Below are 10,220 nucleotides of genomic sequence, written 5' to 3'. Positions count from 1 at the left end.
CAAGCCCCTGTCACCCCTCCTCAAGTGTGTCAGCATATCTGCTGTAGCCACTTGCCAGCCTGTAGGTTCAGAGAAGGGACCTCTTGGAGGGAAATCCCATCTAATTTCAAATGTATTGTGGAGAAGGCGGTTCTTGTCCCTGCTCAGACCCTCACACCAAGGAAATGCTCTCTAATCCAGATGCCTCATGCTGGGGCCTATGCTGACCTCGGTCTCAGTCACTACCCGGCCTTGGTAGTCAAAAAGGAGATCATTTTGAAACTGTAAAAGATAACCCAAATACCTCATTACAATTATTAACTGGCTAAGGGCCTTTGCTCAGTTCCAAATTCCTAAACAGGCTTCATTTAAAGGCCCCACAGGCACCAAGTGACAGTTTTAACGCGGGTCATCAGTTCGAAAGCACTGGAGAGTCTAAGAGGAAACATACAATAAGTCCCCCACCCCACCCCCGCCGTCATTATGTAGAAAAGAGCGAGAGAAAATCCCCTCCTCACCCCGCGGGCCCCTTTTGTGTTGTTCTTGCCAACGCAGCAGCCCTCGTGCTATATAGACCCGCGCGCCGGCGGCCCATCACTGACCTCCATCCACCAGCCATGGGGAAGGTGAGCCCAGCGCAGCCGCAGGCCGGGAGGGGCCCCCGCGCCCCGGGGCTGGGGGCCAGGCCTCTGAGCCTTTCCTCCCCTTGCCTTGCAGATCACCTTCTACGAGGACCGGGGCTTCCAGGGCCGCCACTACGAGTGCAGCAGTGACCACCCGAACCTGCAGCCCTATTTCAGCCGCTGCAACTCCATCCGCGTGGACAGCGGCTGCTGGATGCTCTACGAGCAGCCCAACTACTCGGGCTGCCAGTACTTCCTGCGGCGCGGGGACTACCCGGACTACCAGCAGTGGATGGGCCTCAGCGACGCGGTCCGCTCCTGCCGCCTCATCCCCCACGTGAGTCCGGCCCCGCGGGCCCCGCCGAGCCCCGGAGCCACATGGGTGCTCCAGAGGCGGCATTCGTCGTGCAGGGTGGCGGCCTCCTTTGGCTGCCTCTCGCCATGGTCTCCTCTCCTTTGTCAACATCTCTAAGCTTTCCTTCCACTGCAGAAGTATGCGAGGGGACGCTTCTCTTTTAAAAGTTCATTCTGCTCTGCTACAAGTAAACTCACCTCTACTGGGAGAAAGTAGGGCACCCGGTCCGTTCAGAGAGTCTATGCCCCAGGCGAGGCGGTGAATAAGCAGCACCTTAGCACCTTTGCATCAGGTGGCCTGGGCTACTTCCTGGGGCTCTCTCTCTCTCTTCTTCTGTAGAATGTGAAGGCGGCTAGCTCACAGGGCTGGAACGAGGGTGAGAGGTGGGCACCTGGCACCTGGCAAGCCTCCCCTCCCCCAGCCACCACTGTTAGCATGAGCCTCCCGCCCTGCTTCCCGATCAGGCAAAACAAGTGGCCGACTGTGTGATTCCAGCCGCTCCGCAAAGCCCGCCGTTACCCAAATAAAGCCCCAGCGGCCTGGAATTCTGCAGTTAGGGATTCTCTAACCTGACTGCGACCCAGTCCTGTGGAAAAGGTACCGCTCCGGCCACCTCTGAAACCCCCTCGGAGGGTTTAACGCCTTGATAAGACCCAGCCCAGAACGAGGAGCCTGAAAACCTGGGTTTCCACGTGCCTGCCCCGACCTTCCACGTGACACGCTGAGAGCTCTAGTCACGAGCTTCTCCTAAAAGAAGAAACAGGTGTGGGGCTGTTGTGGCGACCAAATCACGTGATGTACACGTGGGTCCTTGACCATGGAAGATTCCTCACTAGCAGCCCTTAATGCTGCAGGATGATTGCTCGGGAGAATTTCCTGTTTATTACCTAAAGCAGATTTGCAGGAGCATATCCTAGAGCTGAGAATTGAAGCGAATCTTTGTGATGGCTCTTGCTTTTCAGGATCTTAGAGAAGCAGGGCTTAAAGGAGAAGGGAAGGGTCTTAGGATTGCCTGGACTGGACTCTCTTCTTGAATTGCCACCAGTCTGTGACTTCCCCTGAAGGAAACGCAACTTGACTTCCTTTCCCACTAGCTTCTTCTAATACTGTTGAGATTCAAAACTATAACTTTTTTTTTTCCAGGGATCATTTTAAAAAATTTATTTAAATAAATATATATAAATTATTACTTACATATAAATAGTATATAATATATAAATTTATAATACATGAATAATAAATTTAATTAATAAATTTAATAAATATATAAAATAAACATAAATTTAAAATGTATATGATATATATAAAATATACATAAATTATTACTTAAGAATGATACTAACTAAGGGTGCCTAGGTGGCTCAGTCAGTTGAGCATCCGACTTTGGCTCAGGTCAGTGGGTTCGAGCCCCGTGTCGGGCTCTGTGCTGATAGCTCGGAGTCTGAAGTCTACTTTGGATCCTGTGTCTCCCTCTCTCTCTCTGCCCCTTCCCCACTCAGGCTCTGTCACTCTGTTTCAAAAATAAATAAACATTAAAAAAAAAAAAAAAGAATGATATTAACTAGGGCCAGTATGTATGGTTCATGTAGGTTGTGGTCTTAGCTCTAGGGAGCACCATACGCCTCTTTACGCGAATGACACCTTCTTCAGTTCTGCAGTATACAGCCTATTCAGTTGCACACAGCTGCCCTGGTGTTGGCTATCTTTAAAATTCGTCATCTTTGATGTAGAAAAGAGAAGGGAACGTCCAGTCCCTTGGGGGTTGTGTCCCTGGTTGCTAAGGGCTAGATTTTCTGACTTTTCCTCATCTGCTAATTGCTGAACCCACAGACCAGCTCCCACAGGATCAGGATTTACGAGCGAGAGGACTACAGGGGCCAGATGGTAGAGATCACCGAGGACTGCTCCTCGCTTCACGACCGCTTCCACTTCAGCGAGATCCACTCCTTCCAAGTGCTGGAGGGCTACTGGGTCCTCTACGAGATGCCCAACTACCGGGGGCGGCAGTACCTGCTGAGACCGGGGGACTACAGGCGCTACCACGACTGGGGGGCCACGAGTGCCCGGGTGGGCTCTTTGAGGAGAGCCATGGATTTCTACTGAAATATTTTTACTACACCTTATTCTCCATCTGGAACCTAATAAAATATTTCCTGCGTGTTTGATGCAATCACGTGGTCCTCTTTTCCTTTTAGGCTCAGGAGAAAGAAAGCTGGGGATAATGTAAATTTGCTTATACTTACCAGTGGAAAGGGTGGTATGGGATAGCAGTTAAAAGAGCAGCCTCTGGGACCCAAATGCCTGGTCCAAACCCTTACTAGCTATAGGTGATGGGGCAAATTCCTTAGCATTTCTGGGCTTCAGTTTCCCAACTTGTAAAACTCGGGGTGATAACACTCTTCATCTCATAAGGTTGTGATGTGATTCCATGAGTTTTTATTTTAAAGTCACTGACACAGTTGAGCTTTGCATATAGTAGTTTCTAAGAAGCTGTTCTGTGAGCTTGCTGGTGAAACATCTGGCCACCTTCTTGCTAGTCTTTCTTAGTAGAATTCACTTTTGGAGATTGCATTAAGTGGGACAGCTAAGTGAAGTTGCATCTGAGGGAGACAGAGATAGATAAGTTTGTTAAGGTAACTACATCTGACATGTCTTAGGTCTAAAAATATGTGACTCGGCTGAATAGATTTATTATTTATGTATCCAGAGCATAAATATAAGAACAAAGTGTCACCTAAATAAACAGCCCAAAGGACTCTTCCAGATATTTTTCTACTTATGGGAGGTACAGAGCCCTCAGGTATTATGCTCTGCTAAAATGAGCACAGAGTGACAAAGTAAAGGCAGAAGGTACACATGATCAGGAAAATGAAATGTAATCATGCGAAGTTCGTAAACCTATTATTGGCCAGGCTGACATGGTCTCCTAACTTGAATCAATCTTCATTACATCTAATTCATGAATCAGCATTTGATAATAATAATAATAACAGCACTAAGAAAGAAAAAAAAAACTTATGGACACTATTCATTTAATTAAGTTCAACATTTCTTTGCAGGCAGATGAATTTCCTCAAATGAAATCTAAGTAGGTATTCTATTACAGTACTTCTCAATTTCGGATGTTTACATGTAATTGAGAAAAAAACCAAATTTCTTTCCAATTAGGGGTTTGCCTTAATTGTGAGAATGGCAACCTCTTGTTGAAATAGGGTCTTGGTGAGCTGAGCAGCCACAATTATGAAGGAATCGCTGAAAATGATTTTCTACTTGGAGAAAAAAAAAAAGGGAATATGTTCAGCTAGGAAATACATTGCTTCTCAAACCTCCAACATTAGAGGAATAATGTAGTCATATTCTTTTTTTTTTTTTTAACGTTTATTTATTATTAAGAGACAGAGCGTGAACAGGGGAGGGGCAGAGAGAGAGGGAGACACAGCATTGGAAGCAGGCTCCAGGCTCTGAGCTGTCAGCACAGAGCCCGATGCGGGGCTGGAACTCACAAACCACAAGATCATGACCTGAGCCGAAGTCGGACGCTTAACCAACTGAACCACCCAGGTGCCCCTGTAGTCTTATTCTTTATGCATTTTACTTCCCTAACACACATGCACGCTCCTAGGTGTGTGAAGAAGCATTAAGAGCATTTAGATCTGCACTGCCCAAGGCAACAGCTGTCATCACGTGACATTACCAGACCACTGAAATGAGATGAACCCAAGCAAAGTTGTCCTAAGTATAAAATACACACTGGATGTCAAAGGCTTGTACAAAAAGTAGAATGCCAAAGATCTCATTATTTTTCATATGAATTTAAATGAAATTATAGTATTTTTATATATTCACTTTAATGAAATCTATTTTACCTGTTTCTTTCAATCATTTTCATGAAAATTTGAGATTCCATTTGTGTTTCTCATTCTGTGCCTATTGAGCAGACACCCAGGCTGAAGGATGAGTTGTAATTTGTATTCAGATACAGCTCAGCCTGAATACTGAATTATATAAAACCTGCAAATGAAAAGGTGGCAGAGGTCATGTTTGAGTTTTATATAGTCATCAAACATCCATTCCGTTATGAGGAGGTACTCGGTGAAGTTATCTTGGTCACCTTCCACGGACTGAGGCAGTGAGGGAATGGGTCCCTGCCTTGTCTCATCACGTGGATTTTCCACTAACTACACTGAACTGAAGTTACAACAACAAATAGGAATGATCCTCCACTCTAGAGGGCAAGCTCCTTCTTTCCTCAGCTAGTTTTTCCCATCCCTTTCCCTGTTCAGTGGTGGCCATTCAATTACAGCGTTTTTATTCTGGAAGCTGACATGATTGCCTCCCCTACCCAATTTAAAACTTCTAGAGCTAGGGATAATATCTCAAACACATTTATATCTTCTGAAGGATCTAGCAGAGTGTGCCTAATACAAAGCAGGTCCAGTGATGTTGAATGAACACATTCAAAAAAAGAGAAAGTATATGTGAGTCCGTGGTTTCTGAAGATTGGATAAAAGAGTTTAATATGTTCTTTTCTGGAAACAGTACCTTGACCTAAGTGAGGTAAAAGGGGTAAGTCTAAATGCCTTGGGTGGCCAAGAAGGTAATGGGAATGTGAGAAGCTGTTGGTAGATACTAATAGGGTGGTGAGGTTTATGACTAACTGGAAAGTACGCATCCTACTTAACGGCATTATGACTCAACAAGTTTAAAACACTTGGAAAATACGATCCATCTGAACCTAAGGGCTGCTCCTTTGCCACCTCTGCACAGACACAATCTACTCTAAAAAGAATGCTTTAGGCAAAAAGAGACAGGTTTTCATACAGGACAGTTTTTGGGAACCAGACCTTTAAATCCCACCCAGTCTGGTGACCATGGGACATCCCTTCACATAGCTCATTTCTCATGTGTTCAACTCATTATCCACAGAGACCAAATAGAACCATGTCCTCCAAGTTAAAAGGAAATTTTTCAGGGCACCTGGGTGTCTCAGTTGGTTAAATGTCCGACTCTTGGTTTCGGCTCAGGTCATGATTTCACGGTTTGTGAGATCGAGACCCGAGTCGGGTTCTCTGCTGATAGCTGCTTGGGATTTCTTACTCTCTCCCTCTCTCTCTGTCCCTAGCCAGGTTGCTCTCTCTCTGTCTGTCTCTCAAAAAATAAACATTAAAAAAAAAAATTTAAAGCAAAACTTTCCACTAAGAGCTATAGGCAGACAGGCAGGAAATGGCCACTTACCAGCCTGAAGCTGGGCTACTCCCCCAATGCACTTTCTTACATGGCCTTGTTCAGCCTGCAGTTTACATTCTCACATGATGGTAGTAGAAAACACTTCAGTTATCTTTTCTCTGTGGGCCTTCTGTTTATCTCCACCCTGTTTCATGAAAGAAAACAGAATTGTCATTTCCCCCTTGAGCCCATTAGTAACAGGAAGTGAATTCATGCTGGAGTTTCCAAAGATCTGCCCCATTGTGCCACATTCTCTACCCTCCTGGCCTCTCAGCCTCTGCTGTTCTTCTCCCTGTACAGCATCAAAAAAGAGCCTGCAGCTTTCAGCACCACTGAGGTATAATTTTACATTCTCATTTTTTACTTTCCTCCCAGTATTGCTGAAAATAGTTTGCATCCTTGATTCACCTTTTCACTTTTGTAAGATGCGTATGAGGAGAAGAAAACTGTCTTGTGCCACATATTCACACTAAACTTTTGTCTTGCAGTGGGACATAAAATGGGGAGATGAGCTCAAGGTCAAGGTGGGGAGTTGATCATCTGAACAGAGCGGTCGTGAAAAGTCCTTGATGATTACATCCAGTGCTATAGACTTGGGAGATATCTTCATGGAGATGATGGGCGAACCCGTAGAATTGTCTGACATATACAAGAACAGTGTAGGAGAGATGAAGGAGCCCAGATGAGAGAAATTCCTAGTAAGCTGGTGAAAAACAAATTGTTTAAGACAATGAATTAGAAGAAACCAGTTGGAAATCAAGATTGCCAGTACTGCTTTGCTCAACCGTTTGAAAATTTGTTAAACCAAGGATTAGGTTTCACACTTTTATGCTTTAAAATAACTTTTGTCTGTTCTTCGAGATTTTTTTAGTTTTTTTTTAATTTTAATTTCAAATTCATTTTCATTCAATCATGGCTGCCCAGAATTATTTATAAGAGAGACACATTTTAGGTAATATGCAGACCAACAATAAAGTATTGTCTAAGTGATGACTATACATTTATAAATTAAAAACTATGGAGTCATTTAACAATATTGTATAAAATGGATCTTACAGTCAAAGATAAATCTTTAAAATACAATTCGATATATTAAAATTATGTGTGTTTTCACACAAATGTGTATAGAAATTGATCTGAAATTATATATGCATATATGTGTGTATAGAAGGAAGTTTCACCAAAATATACCATATGATATTAAAGTGGTTGTCTCCATATAGATGAGATTACGTATGTCTTATTTTGTCAGTTTACTTGTGTATATTTTCTGATTCTTCTTTTAAATTATTCATTGTTTTTACAAAAAATGAAGCAAATCAAATAAACTGAAGGAGAGAAACAATCAAACTCTAAAAGAAAAAAAAAGATTTTTAATACATCCCTTAACTTTTCAAACACTGTTGACATTGTTATAGATTTTACAAAAAGCATGAAAAATCACTGTCTAAAATATATTTATCTTTGACTTTATCCTGGCCAGATCAGTGCCTTAGCCATTTCTGAACAGGGTCACTTGCTAGTACTTAGGGGAAGAACCAGATTTTATAGAAGTTGTAATGATGAGAAAAACCTCAATCTGCTAAAAAGGTAAAAGTGGTACATATAGTGGAACGTAAGAAAGAGGAGTGGAACCTCCTGGAAGCCACTGTCACTGATGCTGGAATGTCCCTCTATTTCCATTTCCCTCTATTTATTCACTCTACTTTTCCAACTACTGGGAAAAAAATCAGACAAGATGGAGTCCAGTTTGACAGTCCCTGAAATTGGAATCTAGTCTGGGAGGAAGCATAATTAAACAAGAGGGACCTAGATGCTTCTAACTTATCAATGGTCCTGACACATCTATAAGATTTTGAATAAGTTCTTGTTCCAAATATGGGATGACAGCGAAATCCTGTATTTCAGTTATAAAGGAGTTCAAAGAGAGATTTTTTTTCCCTTCAAAATGCAGGCTCTGATATTTTGCAGAAATAGTTGAAAATGTTTGTCAAGTAGCGGGATGAGAGTAGCTATATGTGGAATATAATGTGAAAAATAAAACCCAGAGAACCTAACTATTCATTAACATGCCCAGCCAAAAACCTGGACACTGCATACTGTTCTATTTGAATAAATGTTGATAGATCAAAGGCAAAGAAAACGCCATATCAAAAAGGGACATTTTTTTTTTTTTTTTCAAATTATATGCTGGTCTTCAAAGCTCAATTCAAGTACGTTTTTGACAAGATGAGGGCAATGGGAAGTTTCTGTTTGTTCTGACATGCAATTATTTTCACCCAGCCACATTTGTAGCAATAAAGAAAGATGCTATCAGGCTGGCTGACTGAAGGAATTCTCCGCAGTGGAGGAAACTAGAGTTTTGATAAAAGACTCTGAGTAACAAAGTGATAAACTCTACACAGCCCCAAAAAGGTAAAGAGTTACTTTAGTAAGAGTTACCTGTACTGATTAGTCTCATGAAGAACCTTTACTCTAGCCAGGAGAGGAGCTCAGGGTCATACTTACTAATTAAATGGAAAGAGAAAAACTGAAAACTTTGATTCATAACAAATACACATTGATAGTAGTTCAGCCTTACAAGTAGTGTGCATTTCACCCAAGAGGACCACGCGCAATACATAGCCATTGGTTATGTTCACTCACAAGCTTATGCCAGATGTGAGCCAAATCAAACCTGCTATCAGATCACAGAGGGACATAAGAGAATGCAGAAAAAAGTATGTCTGTCTGCAGGATTCAGAGTTTGTTTTCTATTTTGTTGTCCACATATCTCCTTTGTGAAAATGTAGGCAGTGGAGCACTTTGGAAACTAATTTCCCAGAGAGTCTCAGGCTACACGCCCACCACCCTCGGAACACGCATTATCGGAGGAGAAGACATCACACATTCCTCAATTTATATAAAAATGTGTGCCTTGCCCATGTTCTTGTCTTTAATCGTGCCCTTGTGCCTTGTATTTTTTTAAATGGCACTCCTAATTACTAATAGTTTAGCTCCAGTAAGAACACGTTCACGTTAGTCTAACGGGTTTTAGTGCAAGTTGTTTCGTGGCAGAGTGAATTAGGGATGGTCTTGGAGTCAAAGCATTGGCATTGGCTTCTTGCTCTTCCAGGCACAGACGTGTGCCTTTGGGCATACTATCAAACCTTTAAAAGTCTTGATTATTTTGTCTGTCAAGTAGAGACAGTGAAATATTGCATTGTATTTGCCTTGCATGGGGCCAAGTGCAGACTGGGTGTTCAATGATTGTGCTCGTCTTTTCCTTTCCTCACCAAAACTGATGGCTCTATTTGCCTGGTAATTCATGGTGGAACACTTTGCTTTGTTGAAGATAGTAGGAAAAGCATGAATTTCAGTCAAATGGAGGTATAAAGAAAAATGAAAATACTACCTATCCGACACGTAATAAATGCCAGTTTGATTTTCTTTCTTTTCTTATATTAAAGGGACTGTATTTGAGATTAAAGTTGACAATATTAGATTTACAAATTATACCAATCTAATCTTTCTGCTATTGGATTGGTTTTATCCAGTGAGTTGCCATCACTAAACAACAAAACAATAGAGCAATAAGTTAGAACAGAAAATCTTGGTTCCCTGAATTCTAATGTCTCTGTTACATATTGACGAGATTACACTTAATGCCTTCCAATGCTTCCTCTGTCTCTGTCCCTCCCCTGCTTGTGCTCTCTCTCCCTCTCTCCCTCTCAAAATAAATAAATAAACCTTAAAAAAAATGTAAAAAACATTATACTCAATGCCTTCCTACACTAACTCCATCAGTAAATTAGGTCAGTCTATAAAATATTCACAGGACAATCAGGGTTTATCATCCTTTTGTAAGGTTTTCCTTATTCTGAAACTGTTTTTCCTTTGAAACTCATCAGTGGAGAAAGGGAGTGTCCCAGGAACAGGACGGTGAACTTCTGAACTGAAATCTGCTCCGATTTGAGAAATAATAAAGAAGTAAATAAGTAGGTAAGTAAGTAAGTAAATAAATAAATAAATAAATAAATAAATAAATAAATAATTTT

At 42.0% G+C, this 10,220-nt stretch overlaps 1 protein-coding gene and 1 long non-coding RNA gene across 2 annotated transcripts; one reads left to right on the top strand and one right to left on the bottom strand.

Annotated features, from left to right (window-relative positions):
- Positions 1-496: 496 nt before the first annotated feature.
- Positions 497-3,127, top strand: LOC109264736 (gamma-crystallin F). Its single transcript, XM_019445252.2, has 3 exons — positions 497-605; positions 697-939; positions 2,788-3,127. The coding sequence occupies exons 1-3, from the start codon at positions 597-599 to the stop codon at positions 3,058-3,060; spliced, it is 525 nt and encodes a 174-aa protein (XP_019300797.2). The 5' UTR covers positions 497-596; the 3' UTR covers positions 3,061-3,127.
- A 249-nt stretch (positions 3,128-3,376) lies between these two features.
- LOC128777871 (uncharacterized) lies at positions 3,377-7,351 on the bottom strand. The gene is made up of 4 exons (XR_008423191.1): positions 6,592-7,351; positions 6,193-6,328; positions 4,824-4,968; positions 3,377-3,557 (listed from the first exon to the last, which is right to left on the bottom strand). It is a non-coding gene; the product is annotated as an uncharacterized LOC128777871 (long non-coding RNA).
- Positions 7,352-10,220: the final 2,869 nt, after the last annotated feature.

Source organism: Panthera pardus, unplaced genomic scaffold (genome assembly GCF_024362965.1).
Source record: "Panthera pardus isolate Hobbes unplaced genomic scaffold, ASM2436296v1 HiC_scaffold_10, whole genome shotgun sequence".
In the NCBI taxonomy this organism is placed as follows: Eukaryota; Metazoa; Chordata; class Mammalia; order Carnivora; family Felidae; genus Panthera; species Panthera pardus.
Note: the sequence above shows the minus strand (reverse complement) of the source record. Positions and strands in the feature narration are given on the sequence as shown.

Bases quoted from the DNA above. Each gene is read 5' to 3' on its own strand.
- LOC109264736 (XM_019445252.2), top strand. The intron at 940-2,787 runs GTGAGTCCGGCC...CTGAACCCACAG, and splicing joins CCTGCCGCCTCATCCCCCAC to ACCAGCTCCCACAGGATCAG.